The sequence below is a fragment of the Falco rusticolus genome, chromosome 11, assembly GCF_015220075.1.
Source record: "Falco rusticolus isolate bFalRus1 chromosome 11, bFalRus1.pri, whole genome shotgun sequence".
In the NCBI taxonomy this organism is placed as follows: Eukaryota; Metazoa; Chordata; class Aves; order Falconiformes; family Falconidae; genus Falco; species Falco rusticolus.
In genome coordinates this window covers 19,403,020-19,426,612 of record NC_051197.1, presented here as the reverse complement: position 1 = coordinate 19,426,612, position 23,593 = coordinate 19,403,020, and the positions used below count along the sequence as shown (strand labels likewise).

The 23,593-nt window shown below is 39.2% G+C and overlaps 1 protein-coding gene across 6 annotated transcripts in view; it reads left to right on the top strand.

The window, feature by feature from the left end:
• BCAR3 (BCAR3 adaptor protein, NSP family member) overlaps positions 1–23,593 on the top strand; it is a 115,444-nt gene that overhangs the window by 80,999 nt on the left and 10,852 nt on the right. For all 6 annotated transcript variants that reach the window (XM_037403848.1, XM_037403847.1, XM_037403850.1 and 3 more), the window contains one exon: positions 22,828–22,956. In XM_037403848.1, coding sequence (XP_037259745.1) covers positions 22,828–22,956 — 129 coding nt within the window. The remainder of the gene's footprint in view (positions 1–22,827; positions 22,957–23,593) is intronic.

Sequence of the window (23,593 nt, the reverse complement as noted above, 5' to 3'; positions counted from 1 at the left end):
AGATAATTAATACTTGTTAAGAACATGCTCCTGCTTGGGGAGTGATCAACATCTCTTCAGAACTAGACTCTACTGTAAATAGAATGTAAAAAATTCATTCAGGTTTGAGGAAAAGTAACGTGGTTATTTTTTCGGTTGCGTGCTCTGTTTCACAGTGAAAAGAATATCATGTTTACTGTGGCAGTAGTGACTACAAGCAGGTGTTGCTGTGTAGAGTAGAGAGACTGATGGTAAACTTGGAAACTGAGTGTATCAATTTGCTTTTTATACAAACTTTTCCTTGCTAGAATCTGGTGACTAAAAGTAATAGAAAGAATTTCTTGTATCTAGAAATACTCTGGACGGAGGAAAGGCAAAATAATTTCTTTCTCCTCTTTTATTTTGTTCAAGACAGAAAGCGCTGACTACAAAATTAATCCTCTGAAGGTGTTTTTTAGAAAACACTCTCTGTAGGTGCACTATGGTTTCTAATACTTTAAATTACATCTCACAAATGGCAGTTTCCCGCATCTTGAATATTGATGTGTTAGTTCATTCAGTATATAAAGAGAGCTAATTATGCAAAAGAAAGTTCTAAGGAGGGGGGGAAAAAAAAAGTCCTTATTTGCTGGAGTCTGAGTACTGAAGTGTCCATGTGGCTTCAACCCTTCCTTTGTCCTCACAGCGTTGCTGAAACCATGGTCACAGTTAAATGGCTCTTTCAAAAAACCCTTTTATGGTAGAAGTGAAAACAGGCCAGACTGCTTTGAGTCAGGCTGCTAACCAAGTCATGAAAGAGATTTACGGAAACAATAGCACGTTGTACATTCTGTGAGATTTTTAGAAGTTTTATGAGCCAAATAATAGATCCATTGGTAGTCTCAGCAGGTTCTTCCCACACCCTGAGTCTGCACATCCACAGAACAGACTCCTGCAGGGGAGAAAGGATCAAGTGCTGGCAGATTTGAGTGTGTCAGAGAACTTTTTGTGAGCCATTTTGATCAAATTCATGTGAACTAAAGATAGCTTTCTGTCCCATTCCTATTCACTATAAATACTTCAAGATCTTTTAACAGAAGTCTCTGTTGCAATCATTAAGGCTGGAAACCTTTCAAGCATTTCCTGTGGATATAGTACTAATAATTACAGAAATATTTATCAGCGATGAGTTGAGTATTATTATGGCCTGAGATTTTGGAGTTGTATTTTAATCTATTAGTGGAAAAATAGAATTTGTGACTGACTGTCTGCTCAGTGTGGTCATGAGGGAAGTTTATATTTAGATTCAGACTTGAAAAAACTGTCACTGGTCTGAGGAAGTTTACAGCTCAGAAAAACATTATTCCTCTGTGAAATTCTGCTGAAGGATTCTTGTTTTTCTTGGCCCCATAATGTTTATTTTTTTCTCTATTTTTACTCCTCCTTGATTTTGTTAGAAAGCAAACTCACAAAAATTATTGTTATTCATGGCTTTTGGGAGCGCGACTAAAAATAAAATTTTGATGGCATTCCAATGTGTTGGTTGTTACCTGTAGTTTTGCAAGATAGGGCAATATTTTGTGGGTTTAATTCAACTTCAGGGAACTTCGATCAGGTGATGAGGTTTATTGATAGTTCATATAGTTAATTGCACAAATTTATAATATCGGGGATGCCAATCCAAGTGTACGTGTGGGTGTTTGACTGTCATCATTCTAATGCTGTGCCAGGAAGGTAATACAGTAAGAGTACTATCAAAAACAAATTTGTATGTATGTTTGAGAAGGTTCAGGGGAAAGAAAATAACTGTGTCAGCATGATAAGTAGTCACAGTTTGGGAAAGAATTCTTCCTGATGAGGTTGAAATTTCATTGCAAGGAGCCTTTTTTAGACACGGAAATATATTAGAGAGATCCCCACCCCACTGGAAAAGTGGCCAACTACAGTTCATGAGCTGCTGCGCATAGCTCCTCTGTGGAGACTTGCCTGTTGAGATACGAGTTGTGACTTGTGAGCAGAAAGGTTGTTGGCTTTCTGCGCTGTCTGACAGTGTTACACATTAAGTATGTGAGCCTGGAGGAATGCCTGACACTAAGGCACCAAATGATCAGCAGGTTCTTTTTGAACTGCTAGCGTTTTTTCTTTTTGCCCCTTTTTGCAACTGCAGCAAGGACAACCGATTGCAGAAGGTATAATTATCAGATGAAATGTGTTTTGTTGAGGAGGAGTATGCCCATTCAGCTGACTTCGACTGTACACGTCTCTGTCATTACAGATTTGTCATCCAACTCAAAGATTGTTATTGGTGTCAGTGATTTTCAGTCAGAGATATTTACCTTTTTTCCCATGTTTTTCTGCGTAGTAGGAACCAAAGCGTCACAGACATCACTCCACAGCAATTGCCTCTTGTATAAAGCTGTATAATTCACAAAGTTAAGATCCTGTTAGAGCTAATCTAAACCTCTTTTATCTGTTTCACGATGAGAACGGTCAGGGTTGATGCTCGACAGGCAGTTGCTAGTCCTACACTGCCCTCTGCTGGAGAAAACAACACTGTAAGTGTATTTTTTTTAATCGAGTTTTTCATAATAATTTAATTAGTCTGTAGCCTGACTGTTGGAAGTTGGTTGCTTTTTTTTCTCCAGAGGCACAGAATGGGGGGAAAGATTCTCCCTGCCACTAGGTTATAGAAGTAGACCCTAGAGGGAACTTGAGAAATTTGTTGGGTTGTCGCTGAGATTGTTAGGCTAATGTTCAGATTTGTTCAAAATCTCCAGCAAAGAGATTCCATACCTTCCCAAGATAATCTGTTCTACCTCCCAAACTGGATTAGTCTGATGGTCTTTTCAGCGTTACTGTGGATAAGTTTTTCCTAAAATGTGATGTAAGTCATCTTTTTTGCATGTACAGGTGATTTTTTTTTTTTCTTTGTCCATCTCTTCTTTGTTATCTTGATTTAATTTTCTAGTGGGATAAGTTTTGACTTTTGCAGTAAGTTGGACAAACTATCTTGTCTTACACTTTTAAAATCCTGTTTTGGTAGTGGTCAGGTTCTGGATAGTAGAATTTTTTTCTTCAGGCTTATTCCAGGCTTGTTTCTTACAACACGTGCACTTTCTCTACTTAGAAGGGGTAAATATTTCTTTAAGTTATTCCTAAAAGCTTTCAGCCTAGGGAAATTTGAAAAGTCTTAAGGAGTTACATATGTAATTGAAATTCAGCAGCTCTCAAGTAGTTAATTCCCCTAAAATAATTATGAGAATCTTGCCCTGTTTATTTGGAGTTAATGAAAACTTGTTTTATTTGATAGAATGCAATTATCTGTAATTAGTGATGGAACCTTACACCCAAGTTTCAGTATTTTGTCCTGTTGAATTTTGTTTGACCAACAGCCTAGTCTCTGAAAAGATGAGTCAGCAGTTCTCTAATCGTTTGGGTGCAAAGTGATGAATAAAATCCTGCGTATTTACTGAAACACCAGCTTAGAAGTACGATTCTACAACTCTGCAAGACAATGCACTTTTCAGCCTACTGTCCTAGTTCCTGGTTTGCTAGTAGAGAGATTCCTGAGTTAGCTTGTTACTGTTTGGGGCTTTCTGTTCATTCTCAGCCCCTAATTCTGAATGACCTGATTAGCTCTAAGATCTGGGTTATTTGGGGGGTGGGTGGGGAGGCGGGGAGGCATGGTTCGTTTGGTGGTTGGGGTTTTTTCCAGCATACTTGGAGGAGGGATTTTTTTTTCTTTATGAATGATAATCCTCATATTAATTCAGTCAAACGGATAGTGGCTCTCTAATTATTCTGGCCTGTGTTGTGAAGTCTTATAGCAGTGGCTCTTGCATTCCCTTTTCCTGATACTGAAAGGGAGTTCAGGGAATTTTGCTTATGAAGCACCATCTGTAATGCTGAGTATGCTTGGGTAAATCTAAAATGTTGGTAATTCTTAGAGCGGCACGCATGCTTTCTATTCGCGTGTGAAGAGTTAATCTTATATTTGTCCTATCATGAATTCAACCCTGTTAATATCTGCGTTCTACTTCTTGTATTATTCCTCATTAACTCTTAAATTATGTGTGATCTGGAGCCATGAAAAGCCACTACATATACACTGAGACTGCACTGAGCTTTGAGTTGAAAACTATCTGTAAAATTACTTTGCACTAATTTCCTTGGAACCAGTAGTAATCCTAGTGGCAGTAATTACTTAGTCGATCTTTTCAAGATCTTTGTTCGATGATCAGTAACTACTGTCAAGCCTTATTCACAAATGAGAAACATAAGCTGGAAAGGTCTGAATCTGAAACACGGGATACAAGTTTTGAGGTGCAAAGAAATGTTCTTATTTTGTCTCTAGCAATCTTGTGAAACTTGGTTTTAAATGAATTACCCTTTTTCTCCAAAATAATAATGCCTGTGGCTCTCACGTGTTGACAGTTATATGTTGCTATTGATAATATTCCCAAGTCAAAATGACGGTGTCAGTGAAAGAAAACGCTAGTAAATGGTGACATGCACTTAGTTTTCAAAGAGAGAAAAAAGGGTAGTTTTTACTTCTAAGACATTGCTTGGTTCACCTTGATTTGTGATCCTTTTTTGCTGTAAACAGAGCTATTGTATCTTCTGTCAGACACTGTGATTGTTGAAGTGACTGATAATTTCTGACAAACAGTGCTTTTCTGTACGGAATTAAGCCAACGTGTCATCCTGGACCCAATTCATTGCATCGCAGTTGGCACTGTATTGCCTCACACCGCCAGGAAAGATCATGCCATTTCCCACAAAAGCGGTACCTATGGCAAAGAGAGAAAAGTGCCAAATTATATCGTCCTGCCCCGTTTTTTCTACCTCATCTGTAGTGAACGTTTTCTCTGTATTGGTATGAGCCAACCCCATATGCATAATGAGAAGGATCTGAAGATTTGAGTGGAGACTAAGGAGTAAACTTAATCTATTATAAAGTTAGTTTGGTTTTCTTTCAGTTTTCAATTTCTGTGCAAAGACTTTTTTCAGTTGATGCAAAGAGAAGAAAAACATCTGTCTGTGTGATGGCATCAGCTGGAATTCTTACTGCTTACAGTAGGCTTTTATATACATATATGAATAGTTGTGTATATGTACAAAAGGGATGAGTGTCACACAGAATTTTACCGCTTTTCATGCGAGATACTTAAACTGTTAGTAACAGCAGAAATCTGTCTACAGTCTACCATCTTTTGTGTTGATCTTTTCTTAACTGTTGCTGAGCAGCTGTCTCTCTTGTGTGAAATACTTTTCTATTCATTTTGGGCTTTCAGTGTTGTTCCATAAGGAGCTGTGCTTTAAAGAGGATAGTTACTTGATATTGTTGTATCCTTTTCATAATTTTGAAGATGGACTAACAGCAAAAGCTAAGATACGGAAATATCTAGATTTAACTCTTTCATAGCAATGCCTTACTGAAGTTGGGGTTTAAATGTATATAAGCATGTGAACCACAAGGGGGGGTGAGAATATAGCTTGTGGAAGGCAGGTTATTAACAAGCATTTCAGGTGCTCCTCCTAATAAAGCCCATGGAGGCAAAGCTCCCAACCTCTTGGAGCTGTGTCTGTAAACAATAATTAGAGTCAGACTGGTACATTGCGTGTGTCTGTACGTCTTGCCTCTTTTTGGAGACACACTGTTTACATACTGTTTGGCCTGTGGAAAGAGCAGCAGAAAGAGCATTGGTACCTTTCCGTTGGGATGCCATCTGTTAATGTGTGCTGTCAAAGGAGCCCATTTGTCCGAGACTTTTGTATGTCAGATACCATTAGAAACTAAGCACCTACAAAAAAGAGGGAGTAAAAATGTTATGTTGGCCATCTAGAATACCCAGAGGTCATTTGCCTCCATGCCCTCGGATTGTTCCGTCAGTAAAATGTAGAAAAGGAGGTGTATGAGCTGAGGTGACCTTGCAGCTTTTGCTTCATGAAAGTGTATTGTGCAAAAATGCGGAAGGGAGACAGGCCTCTTCAAACCCATACATGCTGCTAAAGAATTCTGAAAAACTAAGCTCTGATGGAGCTGAAGCAACTTGTGAGTTTTATTTTCGAGTGCTACACATCCAAAATCTCCCTTTGCATAAAAATGAAGTATTTCAGGATATTCAGGACTTCTAGATGAATAGTTGATTTTGAAATGTGTACACTTACCCTGGTGAAGTAACAGAATTATTTTATCTTTGAATTATATTTGGGATTGGTGTAAATCTCAGGCAAACACTTTACTTTGACAGGACTGGGGAGGCTTTCAAAAACAGAAATCTGAAGTTAGTGATGGAGTTAATGGCATCTTTTTATATGTGAGAGAGCTCCTGTACGCTGTCCAACAAAGCTGAAGTTAGACTAATGACAGCTAAGTCAGCAGGAAAGAGAAAAAGATATGGGCTATAAGTTGTGATGTAATTCTGAAGAAAAGGAAATTAATGCATGTTTGGTTTGGTGGGGTTTTTTTTCAATCCAGGGAATAAATTGAAGGAAAGATGAGAGAGACGTTAAAGAATTGCTTTGTGTTTGTACATGGGTTGGCAGACGGTAGATGGAGCTCAGGAATATGTATACTAGTTTTTGGTAGGATCAATGAAACCTGCTGATGGCTTCTTAATAGGAAGATGTCGAGTCAGAAAACCAGGCCTGTTGACAGATAACTTTAAAGTCTGTATGTTTTGGTTACCAAAGATCGTATTTTTCAAAGGTATTTGGACGTCTTAAAGTGCAAATTAGGACCTAGTAGGAAGCTCATAAGCAGGTTGGGTGCTTATTGTAGCTGCCAATCTGGGTTTTTATATGAGTCAGATTTTCAAAGCAGATTGAAAACGAAATAGATGCAAATTCTGGTTTTTTCACTATTCCTGTACAACAGCAGCACATTTCTGACTTTGCCTCACGGAACTGCGGGTAGAGAGGAGGAGGAAATTATGCTGACTCTCCCATACCACGCCCATGGAATGCAAACAAGTGTAATTACGGTTGCAGCTGTATCTATTGATTTATGATCGTAGGCTGCAGCAACAACAGCCTGCAGGAAGTGAGGTTACAGAAGAGAACATAAAAATATCGGTTCTATTAAGAACTGACACAGGAATGGTAGGACATGAGCTGGGTTGTGGGACTTTATGCGCCTCTAGACAGTTGAGTTACAAACAGGTAAAAAAAGTAAGCAGCACTTTATGACAGTGTTGTCATCTGCTTGCTTCCACTTACTCTACGCTTAAAACAGCTGTAAGCGGTTGGGCACTACCTGCATTTGGAGGCATCCCCCACAGAACGTTGTTAGAAGCAATGGGCCGTGTCTGGAGGACTAAGTACTTAAAACTAAACGATACTGGACATTGAGAAGATGTTGTTTGCGTGGACAAATTATCAGTTGCCTCCTGTTTCCTGACTTTTTCTTATATTAAAAAGAACTGATAACTTGTTATAGAGAAAAGTCCTGTGTATTAAATGAAGAATGTTTCAGTCTGAAGATTTAAACACTTTTATTTTCTTTCGGGGTTGTTCTTTCAAATTTTATTTGTATTGTGCTTCATTAAAACCTTACAGGTGCCATTTTACAGCCATAGGCACTCGCAGCCATAGTTAGATTACATATGCACCGTGTGACTGGGACTTAGCTCTATTCCATATGATGTCATTAGTACAGCGACAGGGAGCAGCAGCACGTACTGGATTGGCTGTGTGCTGTATCAGATCAAATTTATGTTGTTGACCCTTGTACAGAACACCATGCCTTCTTTCATTTACAGCTGCCTTTCTGCCTGGATTGTTTACTTTCATTTAGCGGAGAGAAATCTAAAGCATTACATGTGTTTCACTGAATATTGTCAGGCTGATTTAAGTGCTTCAGTGATTAGTTGATGCGGTACAAAGTAACAGTGGCAAGCCACCAATTCCCTCATCTAATTTAGTCTGAAATTATTTCTCTGTAATATCATAAATCATAATTCTGCGTGTGAATTATAAGCACTTCCATGAACATGAGTGGTATTTAGTTCAAAATAGCTTCTTGTAGATCTGCAGACTGTTTTGATAACCTCAGACTGCTTGTGAGTTTTCAAGTGTTTATATTTTTTATGGAGTTTGGTTGCTTTACTCCAGCCACTTACAACTTTGAAGCCAAACAATTTTTTTTTTTTTTTTTTTTTTTTTTGCGGTGAGACAAAAAGAAACCAAGCCCCTGTAAAGAAGTTATCCCTGCATTCTATCTTGTTTAACCTGTACAATAAAATAACCTAGGGTTCCCCCAGAGCAAGTTCACACTATCCAGCGCAGAGGCTTCAAGCTCCTGCATATGCAATGTGCTATGAGTGGAGTAGACAAAGTCTAGGTGTGTCAGGGAAACAGTCCCAATAATGCAGTGCTGGGTAAGTGTAATTTAAACCAGACCACAAAAACATCCTAAATAACTCCAGAGGCTTTGTAATAATACAAATGGGTTTGGCAGAGACACCTTAATTTCTCTTACTGATGGACAATTAGGAATTCAACACTGAATATATAATCAAGTGTCCCTAAACTCATGTGGTCTTGAATTCTATGAATTCAGAAATCCTTTCTTAGTAAACTTAGTTATCAAACGCACTCTAGCCATCCATCCTTTCAAACAGACGGAAGGACTATCAGGTATTTTAATATTCATGGCAAGAATCTTTGAAAATGAAGAAATTAAGTTGATGGCTGATCTGTTGATGCTGGAGAGCATTATAAATACATCGATAGATTGACTTAGCTGAAATAATGTATTTGGTGTTTCTGAGGTGCAAGAAAGAGGTGGTTTGTTTCTCATGTGCAGTCTTAAGAACCCAAAGCACCAGCAAAATGTCACAGGACAAGAGAGTGAAAATGTGGCTAAACCATCCTTTGTTTCTCCGAGTCACTATTTACAAGTGTAAATCTTACCTACGTATGAAGTGTAATTTGGGGCACCCTGAATGTTGTTCTTGACCATGCTGGCTGAAAACAGCTCCGTGATAGCCAGCAGGGGAGGAACTATCATACTGTCACCCAGATACATACTCGTGTGCTCTTTGAGATTCCTTCCAGTACTCTTTTTATTTTCATACTGCTGTATCACAGTGTCATGCAAAGGGTTCTGGTTCTGACTCTTACGAATGTGTCATCCATTCATTGAACTACACATGCAGAAGTCATGTTAACCTTTAATAAAAACAAAAATCCCATTAGTTTTGTTTTAAAAAAAACAGATTCAGTATCTAAATAAAGCACCCTCTTTCCTGCCAGTTATACTGTTGATAAAAAGTGTGGGCAGCTGCTATATGAGATTGTACAGTATTATTTTTTAAGGTTCATTTTTTTGTGGCATGGTACCGTATTAGTTTTTAAGGTTCATTATTTCTGGCATTCTAACAGCATACATAATTTTTGATTCTTTATTTACTCGGTTACAGACAGGAAATAAGGAACTGGCAATTACCATTTGTAATTTATGCCCTGCTGTTCATGTTGAGCTGTGGATGTACACTTAAACTTTTTTCACTGCTGCTTAGTAACAAGCCTTTCAAATGAAAAATAGACACACCTCCACTGAAAACGTATTAGGCCAAATTTACTTTCCAGACTGAGCTATGCTATTCCCATTGAAGGGATTAGATTGTGCCTGCAATCCAGGGGATCTGTTGAAGATATACTAATTACGTCCCTTTGTTCTCAGTAGGGAAAAGACTAGCGGGGGAATCTAGGTCCTGTTGGAGAAGGTTTGGGAAGATGATTCATGTGCAAGAACTTTATTCTTTGCTTGCCTTGTGTTTTTACTACTTGTTGCGGGGGAAGGAACCATATTGATAATTATATCATTCAAACTAGACCAATAGAACTATATCCGTAAGTATCCATGGGTAAAGGAATTATACAAGAAGCTGTAAAACTAACAGGTCTTTCTGTAAGATATGAATGTACGCATAAAGTTATCGAGGCTTGGGGAAATATGCATGTGTTAGCTAGTGAACTAGAATAATGGTTGGATTTGCAGTCTAGAACTTGACGAAGTAAGAAAACACAAGTACATAAAGGATACCGCATTCTGTCTGTTGTCATATTGTCTATTGTGCTACTATGGGGACTTGGGTGTTGTTTTTATTTTTATAAAGTACTTCATGTTGAACTCTTAGAACTGCCAGTCTAACCCTCAATTTTTTTGAGAGCTGTGTGTGTGGGGGGGTTATTCTTGGTGATGATTGAGAACCTCTGTCTAAATTCCAGTGTAGGTTTACTCATTACTAGGTCATAATACTTCTTGTCGTGCCCCCCCCCCCCCCTTTTTTTTTTAAACTGCATAAAGATCTCCTCTCCTTTTTGGAACTTGCTTCTAATTCTTTTCAAAGCAAAAGTGGCCCAACTTATTTTGCTTTGCTAAACCATTTGGTTTCTGCTGCCAAAATCAGTTGTCCTAATAGCCCTTCTTGTCACCTGCTGTAGGTTTGAGTTATTTGTCTTGATAGTTTCTGTTCGTAATATCCAAATGAAACTTCAGCGTATTGTTCAGTGATGCTAATACTTCCTTGTCACCATTATAAAGCAGAAACGCCTTAGTGATACATCCTTGAATTTAATTTCCCTTTTTGTCATTCCCCGGCTGCCCCTATACATTGGATTTGGGTGTTATACAAGCTTCATGAAGAGTCTTCAAAAATATAGTCCTTGATGAGATGTCCTCCTGCAGTACCAAAAAACTCCAGACAAGAAGTCACAACTGAGGCTTTAGTGTTTGGACTTCTGCAGGCTATCTTTTCATCTTCTTTTCTCTGGCTACCTGCTAAAGCGATCCTCTGAATTTCCTCAAAGTGGAAAAAATAAATTAAAATATACTGCAGCATAGAGTAGAGAGAAAGGAGGATACTTTCACATTTTTACTATTTTATCTGCTCATTCATTGTCTGAGTTTATCATAAACTACTTGGAGAGGCATTTCCTCTCCCCACCTATAGCAGGACTCCATCTTCAAAGTAATTCTTTTCAGCTTCTTTTCTGAGCCAATACTTCCTTCGTTTTCTTGCCAGGATAATGTATTTTCAGTCCATTTAATGCTCCGATCTTACATTCCTACAGTTTTCCTTTTCTCAAGAGTCACAAGCATAACATCTTCAACATATGGCCAGGTAGTGCGACGAGCTTGATGAACGTTCTGGGTTTAGTGCTTAACTTGGTGCTAGGTATCTGCAAACTTAGGTGGTCAAACAGGTAAGAGAACTTTACACATCACACTTCCTTTTCCTTGTGATCAAGCCTGAGGTTTCTTTCTCTTTTTGACTGGGCTCTCCATCCCACTTGCCTTGAAAGGCAGTGCACATTTGATGTCTTTGCGCAGTGCTGCTGGTTGGTTTATGTGCCAAGTCCCGTTGCTCGGTGCAGGCGCTGAAGTACTGTCATTAGGTGAGAAGTATTGCCTTGCAAGTAGTACCCGAGGACATCAATAAGCATTTAATATATGTGCCTTCCTAACTATGGAATATTTTTGTTGCTGATGAGAAGAGAAGAAGTAACTCTTCCTTTTAACCACTCCTTGGGACTAATTTACTCCCAATCTAAGATCTGAAATACCTGTGATTTCCAGTCTTTTTGGTGCCCTCCAATTTATAAATGACTGATCTCTTCAAAGTTTCTCTTTGTTAAACTGTTAAAGGCTTTCTTGTACCCCTCAATCCAATGCATTTTGTTTCCCTTCACCAAGTCTGTTAGCTGGACTGCTATGGAGGTGAGCTGTTCTGTCCAACAGCTATTATAATTAGCCAAGTTATTTGCCTTTTTTGCTTTCATTCTTGAGAGGGCCTTTGAGGTATGTAGGACAGATTCTTTGCTGGTGAGTCAGTAAGTTATGGACTATGCTGTCCAAGAGAGAAGAATCACAGGCATAAATAAAACTGCTGCTTTTTATTTTGTTTTAGTGTTTATTTTTACTTTGCCAAATAGAGGCGTTCTTGAATTCAGTTCTTTCTCTAGCAGTTTGCACAGTCCCATGGGACTATCACCTTGATAGTCTTGACTGATAGCTTTAAATACTAAATGTACCTTAGTTGTGCCACTAATACTGACCATGCTGACAGTGTTGGTTTTGTGCTATTTTTTCCAAGGACTGTTTGCCAGAAGCTTCCTAATTAAAAATAAACAGATCTATCATTTTCCTTGGTTACCAAAGGATGTAATTCTTATTTGAGTATGAAGACTAACAGTTGTCAAACAGTAATCAACTGCTTTTCCTCTTCATTTTTTTTTTATTTTATGTGTTTTATGTGTGTATTACTGATGATGCAGATAAAAGATGTTGCATGATTGAGCTGGAGCAACTGATTCAGCCTTTATCAGCACGGGGAGACAGTCAGGCATTGTATCTCATCAAGAAGAGAGGTTTGCCTTGAGCTGATGGCTTAAATACATCTCTGAGCCAAGGGACACCAAGATAGAGGAGCTAGGATTTTACTGGTGAGTGAAACAGATCACATGAGGATTCTGGCCCTCTCTATATGGCATGCTGGACCAAGCGTGCCCGCGGCCACGGAATCGGTAGTATCAGCTTCAGCTGTGGAAAGTGTCCTGGACTGATACGTGAGTAGGGGGGTGTAGCAGCCCTGGCAGGCAGTGGTGATAGTAAAGAGCTTGCTGAACCTCTGAAAACTGCTAACAGTGGCTCTTTATCTTCAGTCTTGGGGAACCACAAACAGCAGAACTGAAAATGCCGAAGGATTATAATGTTTTTCAAATGCTGATTGCAGCGCTTTGCTGCTTTTATCATCGTAAGTCTATTATCAGAGTCAAGGTAGGTGCCTTTTTTCAGTAACAGTAAATACACAGTGTGCTAGTCAGTAATGCTTTTAGGTTTTGTTCAGAAGTATTTGTTTTTATACGATGGTTGGGTACAGTGTGTTTCTGTTCTAAAGAACATCTTTGTAATTCAGCATTGTTTCAGAGAGAAGCTTAAACAACTTTCAGTTTTATGAGCCTAAAGCTGACTGTCTTCGCGTTTAGGCACCAAGATAAAAAAGTTGCCCTGGTTTCAGACTCGATGAAGTGAATTTTAGCAAAGTTTCAAGCTTTCAGAATTTAACTGATCAGACCACTCGGTTCCCGAACTTTTTCACTTGCTTACTGAAAGCATAGGCAGTTGTGCTCAGAAGCTCAGGTTTTTTAAGCACTTCAGATAATTTTGGACTTGTCCTTATTTTTCAGAACTTTTTAAATTACAAAATACATGAACACATGTATACTCAGAATGGTTTGGGTTGGAAAGAACCTTTAAAGATCATCTAGTCCAACCCTCCTGCCATAGGCAGGGACACCTTTTACTTTATACAAAAATGCACTGTATGTGTTACATGCAAAGAAAAAGCCTTTATAAACATTTTGAGCCACACTTACAGAAGTGTCTGTGTCACTTGGGAATTGAATTGTAATCAGGTGGGGTATCTAATTACTGTTGAGGATCTGTGAGCTATATGTAAACTTTTAAATCTTTTTATTTAAGATGTATGAATTGTTCTTTGAATAACGAAGTGTCAGCTCTGTAAGACACTGTGTGTAGCTTTTCAGGAGCACTTGCAATGAGGAAGGATGTGAAGGTTGCTATTTTCTGGCCTGTTGGCTTTCAAACTCTGATGGAGGCACTTAAAAGTGGGGAACAGCTGTCCCTCTTCTCTCTCCTCCAGTGATTTAGCCTTTTAACTGTCCATTTCTGAAAGCGGGGTGTGGGGCTCAGTCTTTTGGGCACACTGAAAAAGTGACTCTGAGACTGGCTTCTCTGTCACTGGGACAAATGTCAGAAGTTATCACAACAGAGTGCTAAAGGTGCTGTCCTGTTAATGTAATTGATTTTCATTCCAGTTTTAAGCATAAGACTTAATCTTCTGTTCCAAAACGTCTTTAAAATGACATTGGGTTTTGTTGTTGGCTGTCAGAACAGTTACAAAACCGTTGTTCTTGACCATACATGCCCTTTATTTAACTTGGCATGAATTTCTAATACCTAAAATAACGGTGGTGTTGTCATGGCAACTTTCCATTTAGTCTAATCCATATAGTCTCTAGAGAAACTGAAACATTAATAGTGTTTGCTGTATGGAGGGTAAAAAATAAAACCTTTTATGTAGAAACAAATTACAGCTGGGCTCTTTCAAAAATAAGGTTCTATTTAAAGAGATTTGCAGCATTTAAAATAGATTTGAATGCATGTGTTCCAGCATGCAGATTTAGCATTAGTTGAATCTGATGAACTGCTATTTTAAGAAATTCTGATGGTAGGGAACCTGGGGTGTGTTTGCTGAAGAGAAAGTGGCTGTAGGTACAGAAACAGCTGGTGCTCAAATCGAGTAAGGTCTGCACCCTGGGGGCAAATGAAATGCCAAAGTGCCTAGGCTCAGGTGTTCGTATCATCCTAAGTCATGGTCTTAATTTGTGAAAATGTACCACTTCAAGCAAAATCAGTTTGTGTAATTAGATGAGATTAATTCTTCCTTTTAATAGTAATTACAGTTGTAATGAAATACCAAACTGATCCATAAATAAGCATGCTGAAGTCTGCAGTTACCTCTGAGAGATGCAGATTTTTTGCTGCACCAAGATAAATTTGTTGCGATTATGTTGTCAGATTTAATTGAAATCAGTAGGTGGCCAAGCTCAGAGATGCCTCGTTGTGTCCCATGAAAGCACAGTAAACAGTACAGCACTCGAGCAGTCACGTTTTGCTGTACTTGATTTTAGCGTGTGAAATTAGGATCTCAATAGCAGATGTTTGGTTTGTTTTCCCATACATTAATAGAAAATATAAAGATTGGTGCAGAAGATCTGAACTTGGATCCACTCGTTCTTTAGTCATGATGTGTCAGTACCTTTTACGATCCCATTTGGTTTTAATAGCGGTTTACAGTTAAGGTCAGCTTCTACACTTGAGAAAAATAAAGGGAAACTTCAAGGCAAGGGGCCCTGTTTGGGGTTAAAAAAACCCCAAAGTGAAGAGAGAATTCTAAATTCTGATTTATGCTGCTCCCAAGCCAAAATATTGTTCTTTAATTTTTGCATTTTTTTGGAAGTTAAGAAAGACTATAAATCAGTGATAAACGGTGGACAAAAAATGAACAGGTCTAAATTAATAAAGTTAACTTTGCCACTAGATGGTTTTTTTCTAGCTAGTACGGTTGTCACAATTGGAGGGAAAGACCTTGAAGTTCAAGTATTTTCATTCTTAATTCTCTGCTGTGATTCACCCTCAGCTGAAGCTGTGCAAAAGGGGAAAGCCACTCAAATTAGCAGGACTGCCAAGTTTTAAAACTTGCAGCACATTGATCTAGCTCATTACTGGGTAATGTACTAATGCTATGAATGTGGCATGCGTAAGAAGCCTTTTATAAGCAGCTACTTATTGCAAGTGCCATCTCTTATCTTGGATGAATTGCAAACCCTTTTTATAGATAGTAGATCTTAATTAATGTTTCTTCAGTATGTGATGATCTAAATCTGTTTCACTGGCATCCTCGGGCTTCATGTATCCAGTTTCAGCATGTATGTGGAGGCAGTTGGATTTGATAACATGAGTTTACAAGTCATCACCACCTGGCATTATGGGTCTGCCTTTTTGATGTTACATTTGTTGTTGTTGGAGAAGACCAGATGGGAAAAGACTGACTTATCAAAATGATGTGAAATTTTTTATAGCTCCCTGAACTTTGATTCCCCATTGTCTTGCCTCTGACTTTGCGTTTTGATCAGTCTTACACTATTTAACTTCTTTCAGTTTCCCATGGTACTTTTATACAGTTTCTCAGACTTTCATTGCAGTATAACCCCTATCATAAATAGATAGACAGCACAGGGACCACTGGTGCTCTGTAAGCAGTTCCTGTTTGATGGGAATGGGAACATTCTACAGTAGCTATTTATACATTTAACTTTTTGGTATTACATTTCATTTATTAATTTCTCAGATTGAAACAAAAAAAAACCCTGCACAACTTCTAAAATCCTTTCAGTTTGGTAGTCAAAATCCCCAGAGTCAGAGTGAGGAGATCAGAGTCTGACTAACTCTAAACTCGGGGTTTCTCAGGATTCTGGAAATGTGGCTGTCCTCCTAGCTCTGAATGTGGTCACCTGGAAAATTAAGATTTGTTATCAGTGTACTGTTTAGTGGAAGGTGGGGGCAGAGTCCACTAGAATTAAGTCTTCCCATTACCTTCAGTTAACGGTAGACTGAACTTGGTACTAAAAGCCTTTTTTATTTTCCTTCTCCCAAACAGGTATCTCACTTATTAGTTAATTAAAGATGGCTGCTTTTCTGTGACTGTCAGACAGGTTATGTTGTTCAGAGTGGCAGACTGAGAAATGCGCATGTGATGGAGTTTATTTGGTTTTAAAAAGCTGTCATAGTCATGATGGAAGTTTTCATGGTGGTCTGTTATCTTTTCATCAGTAACCTCGAAAGTTGTCACCTAAACAAGCACGCAGAAATCTTGTGGCTTCAAAATTTCTATTCTCCAGTACTAATTAATCTCTCTGAGTAGTTTAAGACTTCTCACCTGTGTCTTGGGCATGGCGAAAGTTTATATTTGTTCTATGTATCAACCAACCAGTTAAACCACTAGAAAATAAAAATAAAATCCTGCAGAAGTTGGCAGTCATCTATGCAAAGAGACTTTAATCACCCATTTTGTACCTTCCATTGCTTACCGTAGCACTTGTAGTCCTGTGTGAACTTTGAGCTCTCTGGAAGATCAGAAAAACCTGCCCCTGTGAAGAACGTTGCCACAATTGTAGTTCAAAATGTCCAAGTTAATCAGAAAAGGGTTTCCTGAATTTAGACGCTCCCTTTTCCCCAGTAGTTCTTTCTTAAAAAAACAATTTCAGAAATAACTCTGTCCATGTGTTCTTGTCGCTTTAAGTTCTTGGCCAATGATACTATTTTTTTGTACAGGAGAAAGTGAGGACCAGCAAGAATGTTTTCCAATAAAGACGGAGAGTCTGGTTCCACATGGGTATTCTTTTATATGCCTAATGCAAATCTCTTGGTTTTGGTGCCTGATTAGTAGAGTTAAAAGTGAAATGAAATACATTTGTACTCACAGTAAATAAAATTAAAGCATAAATTGATGTAACCGTATATTTTAAAATGTTTGTGCTCATAGTGCCAGGCAGGCAGTCTGATCAGGATCACAGGAGCACAGGGCTGGAGACTTAAGGGGATCTCTGCAGTCAGCGAAGTGTGTCTTGATTCAGAATTGGAACTTTGACAATCAAGTGTTCATTTTCTGTATGAACAAGTTGATTGCTCTCTAGTGGTTTGGAAATAGAGGAATTTCATTAATTTTTCACTTTTCCAGATGTTTTTAGTGTCCTGTGTCTGTGCGTCCCCTCCTTTCTTTCTCCTTTCACATCTTTGTCTTCCCTCTTGGTATTTCCTGTCCCTGCCCAGCATCCCCTTCACATTTTCTGTTGATGGGTCTTTCTGTTAAATTAACCACTTGGCTAAAAGATATGTAAATCTCACAAAATTTAAGATTTTGCTGGATCACAAATCCCATCTCTCCACATTTATTTGGAGATTCTGTCGGACCTAGTGATTTTATAAGATCAGAAAGTTGTAGGTCAGAGTTCATGGTGCAGTTAAGCAAATGTAGCAGGGCTCCAGTGTTGGAGAAAAGATGTATTTGGGAGGAAGCTGTAATAGATTTGGTTTAGATAGATACAGTACATTTGTCAGAAGTTTAGGAAAGGTACTGGCTTGACTTATTTCATCACTACAATCACACTTCAGTTTTTACAGAGCTGTTCTCATTTGTCCCTAATAATTATCTCTCTCTCGCCTTTCTTTTTTTTTTTTTTTTTTTCCCTTGAAACCTTCAAGGTAACAGGAAATCTGGTGATTCCAAGGCTGCCTGTTGGGCTAATTTAAGTATCATCTGGCAGAGCTTTGCAAAGCACCAGGAAGTAATTGAGAGTGGACGGAAACGTGGCCACCTTTAGTTGTGTACCTGTAACGGGCCTTGGCTGTGCTTTAAGTAAATAGTACCTCACCAGAAAGATGCAGAGAGAGGTGATAGGAAATTCTGCGTTATCAGAACTGAAAGAGATGATCTAGCATGACAGATTTTGGACCACTTCTAAACTGTATCTAAAAAGTAAAAGTCTTTCTCTCATAATTCAAGTTGTTAAAAAAAAAAAACACCCAAAGAAACAAAAAAAACCAACCCAAAGCTAAACAAACAAGCAAAAACCCCTCACTTGATCACCTTAGAGAGAAGTTCATTAATAACAATTGATGTAAGCAATGAAAGCTGGAACACGTAAGATGCAACTTTGGGTATATATGTAGAAACCTGTGTGATGCTTCTCTCGGCTATTTTGATATTCCATTGGTACATGTACTTTACTGGAGTTGTTGCAGGTATGAACTGGAGATAGAATCCACTGCCAGCAGGCAACAGCAATAACTGTGGGACTTCCATTTTGTTTACCACCAAACTCGTACAGCAGATTGTTCAGAACAATTAAAAATTATTCTAATCTAATGTGACAAATTCAGCTAGGGTGATTGACACAAGGGCTTTGGATACAGCAAGTTTCCTTTGGAGAGTGTCAAACACCTGAATGAAAGTAACCCCTTAGATGCACAAACAACAGATTATTGTGAGAAATTCCCATTAAAATGTGTTCACAGGTTTCATAGGTGCAGCATATTGTGGTAGGTCTATGCCTTTAGAAAGATTGTATTTTGGTGTTCTACTTCCTTAAACTTTGATACTTTGCAGGTTTTGGAATGCTAGATTAGTATTTGCCTGAAAAAAATGTAAAATAATGTGTAACAGTAAGGGTAGCTTGTTACATCTGTAAGCACTGTCTGCTTTTAGTTCAATGGCCCTGAGGTAGGAATCCTTTATGAACTATAATAAACTTGCATGACGTTTATTTAAAACACTAAAATAACTGTACTGACTGGAATTTCCCCCCCCCCCCCCCCCCCCCCCCCCCCCACTTCTAAACTCTTGGCCCTCTAGATTTTCCTTTGGGTATGTAAGTAGGACTGAGGACTTTTGCTGGAGGTTGATAATATTGTATTGCTAGATAGCTTTGTGTTTTTCTTTCAAAGACCTGTTCAGGAAAACTCAGGATGGCAGGAATATCTTAAAAATAATGCAAGGACTGGAAATAATGTGACTAAAATGTGAACATACAGTTCTGGAAAGCTCATACTTGGGGGAAGCTTTTTGTAGGTCAGAAAAAGCATCTGTGTTGGAAGAGTTCTGCTGACTTGATTTGCTTTTATATTCCAGGGTCTTTGACAGGGTTGTTACTATTTGAAAGTCTTAAAGAACTTAAACTGGAAGCTTCCCTGTGTCACTTCAGCTGCGTTTTGTTGCAGAATAAACTTAAGTTGCGTTTTGTTGCAGAATAAACTTAAGTCTTTAGTTTTTGCCCTAGGTTTGTTAAAAATTTCTTTTTACCATCCACTTCACTATCTAGCTGTAAATGTAAATTCAGGTTTCTTTCAGTTCATTGAGTAGGAGCCAACAAAGAGTCTTGCACAAAAAGATAAAATTAGGAAGTACTACTAAACGAAGATTGTTACTATGAAGTTAGTGCGAATTCACAGCATACTGTTACTGTCCGTGAAGTTTTGGGTTCTACTGGGAGATGAGGCTGAAATAACTGCATCGTGTTGTGTGGAACAGGTCACCTTTTCTTTTGAAAGCAAGCCCACTGACATAGCTAGTTAGGCTTATGCTCTTCTTATTTACAGACTAACGTGCTTGTGGAGGCTGTGCCTGGAGTGATTTTTGAGCCCTTGGTTGCGTGTGATGTTCTGTGTCTGCAGAGAATCTTGCAGGACCAGAGGCCTTGGGTATGGCGTTTAACATAGAAAGGCATAGGCTGGTATGGCTACAGACAGTTCTTGGTCACGCTTCTCCTTTAACTGGCATAGGTTGTATAAGAACTCAGTCTCAGCCAACAAAAAATGGTCCAGGAAGACATGCTATTACTGAACTTGCTTACCTAGGCAGTTTTCCCCCTGTATATTTCGGGATTTGTGCTAGCCACAGGAGGATTTCTATCAAGTTCAGAGTTGCAGAAGGGTTACTTAAGTATGTTCGCTTCATCTCAGGAGATATCTGACCTCTGGCAATCAGAGTGTGCTCAATGTGGTAGACCGTGGCAGAGAGGATTTTGAACAAACCAATAATCATGAATGTTAACAATTTAGTTGGTTTGGACTCCTTAAGTGTTTTTCTTGTTGTCTTGCTAGATGTAATTCAAGTGCAGTATGTGTCTCATTATGTTCGTCTGAGTAGTGAAAAATCCATTTAACCACCAGAAGAAATTCTAGGTTTCTCTGCTGAGTTTGTACTTCATGTGTATCTGTAGCTTGATCATCCTGTTTTTTAAGATAATTCATGTCAGTAAAATGGATGAAATTAGTCCATACGCAAAGACCTATAACTTTTTGTTGGCTAAGAATGTAGCTCTCCTAAGCAAATTCAGTTATTGCATCCGTGTGCTACAGTCTGTGCCATTTACCATGGCTTTGCCTACCACTGAGATACAGTGAGATGCTTTTGGAATGATGGTATCAATTTGTACAGTAGCTTTGGGGTAGCTTCGGGTTTTTTAAGATCCGTATTCAATCGAAAGCATCTTTTAAAAACTTAAATACAGTCCACATTAAAGTAGCATTTCCTTCAAGAAGATCAGCAAAATGCTCAGCTGTGCACGTGATAGGTTTGTGTACCATTACAACTGAACGCTGCTGTTGAGACTGGAGGGGTGCTTTAAAAGTTGTCTGGCCACTTCCCCACGTGGTCAGGGGAAAGGTGCTCTTGAGAAGTCTACTCTCAGTTTGTGTGCCCTTCGCTCTACCTTCAGCTTATTGCAAATGTTGTAATTCTGGCTATCGTTCTGTAAGATGTGGCAGTAAAATGGCCGTTAATCCTGGAATCAACCCCGTCAGCTTTAGATGGGTACCCCGCCGTGTGAGTTGGGAAGCGAAGGTGGCAGGCCTGTGCCACTAGGCCTGTAGCTGCGCGAGCCTGACAGGTCACAGAGGTTTGGAGCGGAACGGGGATTTTTGACCATGTTTTGATACTTCAATATGCTTTTGGACTTGAGACCTTACCAGACCTCTGCTATGGCTCTTTCTACACCCAGTAACTTGATCTCTTCACATGGTACATGGTTTTATCAAGGAGCCCTTGCAGTGAAGGTCTGTTCTTTGTGGCATGGTTTCCTCCTGTACAGACTTTTCTTCTTGTAAAGCTTGGGAGGAGTTGGTGAAAGACCTGGACTGTACAAAAGCACAAAGGATTTACTCTTTGTTGAAAACGCTTGTCCATTGAACCGCATTTGTATGGATAAATACCACCCCGTTATGGTTTACAGAAGCAAAACAGAGGTGAAAAGTGATTCTTTACCAGGTTGTTTTTATCTTTTACCTTCCTGTATAAGCCACTGTGTTCATTTGTTATTTGTTGAAGAGAAGCCTTAGTTTTCCCCGAGAAAAGCAGAGAAGAGGAGAAATCTCAGAATATCTCTGGGCTCCCAGCATGTTAATATAGTCTTGGCAGCAGGATGCTGCTTCTGGCACTATTCCACCAAAAATCTGCTGTCTAGTAATCTGTTGTAATTCAGTCTGCTTGGAATTGCAGGGAGGATTGTTGAAAGAAGTGCTAAATGTATGCCACCTGCTCCCACGGTCGGGTGCTGTGAGTACTCAGTACGAAGAAGAAAATGCTATAGGGAGCAGTATTCACAGAAAGCATAGGATCGGTGGGCAAGCATTGCCAGTTCTTTTTTTAAATAATGCATGTGTTGTGTGTTTACCTCAGCGTGCTCTCTCCCTCTCTTTTTTAAAATGCACTTTGTTTTAAGAGAGGGTATACTCTGATTCTTTGTTCGATGCAGAAGATGTTCATTGCAATGAACCTGTTCCTTTTGGGTATGTTAGGCTTTTGAAACTCTGCAGCAACAGTAAAGATGGGCTGGAGCCTTGTAATAAATTGGAGAATGTAAGGAAGCCCAAAGACTTCCCTCTGCTGAGTGCTTATGAATGAGTACGTGACAGCTCTCTAGAGAAGATACTGCACCTTACTTTGGTCGCAGCACTGCATGTACAAGAAGGACTAATGAGCTAGAGTAGTCTACCATGGAAGCTGTACTCCAAGAAGAGATGAAGATGGAAATTTTCCAGAAAGTCCTTTAGTAGTTGTATAGGAGTGATGGAGATATCTCCAAGCAGATCTCGTGCTTTTTGTGCTAAGGGGCAGCAGGAGCTTTTTTTCTCTTAAGAGTGGAAGGTCTTGGACATGCAGGTTTAATGACCATTAGAAGCAAGCCCTTTAAGGTTGAAAATTTACTTTGGCAAATTGTTTTTTAGTGCAACAGAAATATTGAACAACTATCTATGTCCAGGTTAGGCTGTGTTGATGCATTGGGAATATTCTTAATTGGATTGTTTCATCCATCCAGTTGGGGGTGGGGAGGGGGAAATCTGAATTTAAAACAAAAGTTTAAACAGAAGGAAGAATATTGGAGCAGGGCATTTGGGTCCAGCTCCATTTTTTTGCAGTATAGTTAGAATTCTTATTGGGAGAGGAAGTAAGAGAAGTGACTTTGTAGGTGTGTCATTGTTAGCTTGGTGTACAGACAGAACACTTTGCCTCTGTTCCGTGCAGTGTATAACAATCACGTTATCTCACCGAATGCTGGATTTTGCAGATACAGTCTAGAGAGCGAGGCCAAGCCAGCCTGCTAAAGCAGCACCCGCATTCCAGCGGCTAGTGCAGATCATGTGATGGATGTTATAACCCAGGTAAAATGTTAATCACTAAACTTGGCACAGTTGAAGCTTTTAATCTTTTATTGTAGTTTTCTAGGGAGAGGCAAGTTATGGACAACAGCCCAGAAAAACTGAAGAAGGAGTTAGAGGAAGAACTACAGCTAAGCAGTGAAGACTTGCGTAGCCATGCCTGGTACCATGGACGTATTCCTCGGCAGGTACGTGCCAAATCTGCTTTGAGATTTATAGACAAGCAGAGGTGCACTAAAGTACTATACACACCTCTGATATCTGCATTAACTCTGTAGAAATGTAACGCTTGTCTGTGTGAAAGCTATGGTATTTATCACAGCTTGGCATAAAACAAGGTTGAGGAGGGGTTCAGGGCAGACACTGGTGGAAAAATACAGGTATTTCAGGACTTGTGTTCACTGAATAAAGGTGGAACTGGAATTTAAGTTTTATTTGAGAATGCTTTCCCCACATATTGGTCAGACAGGCTGACATTAATTTGGTTCAGTATTCTTAACTGAAGTGAAAGTGTTCTTATTTTCTTCCTTGAATTTGGGGGAGGAAAAAAACAACCACAACAAAATCTGTGCAGAAACGTAATTTTGATCCTTACAGATGTAGTTACGAACGAGCTCACACTGTCGCTGGGTTGGAGCATAGGTTCCCGGAGCAGCTGGAGCTCCCCCGCGGACCTGCCTCCGCAGAGCCCCGGCTGCCCTTCACCGGGCCAGGGCAGGCACAGCAGCCGTGTGCGCTGGCTGAAGGTTAACTGCTAGATGTGCAATTTATCATATCAAAGGACTAACTCAAAACAGAAAAACAGGGTTTCTCTGACTCTTCTAG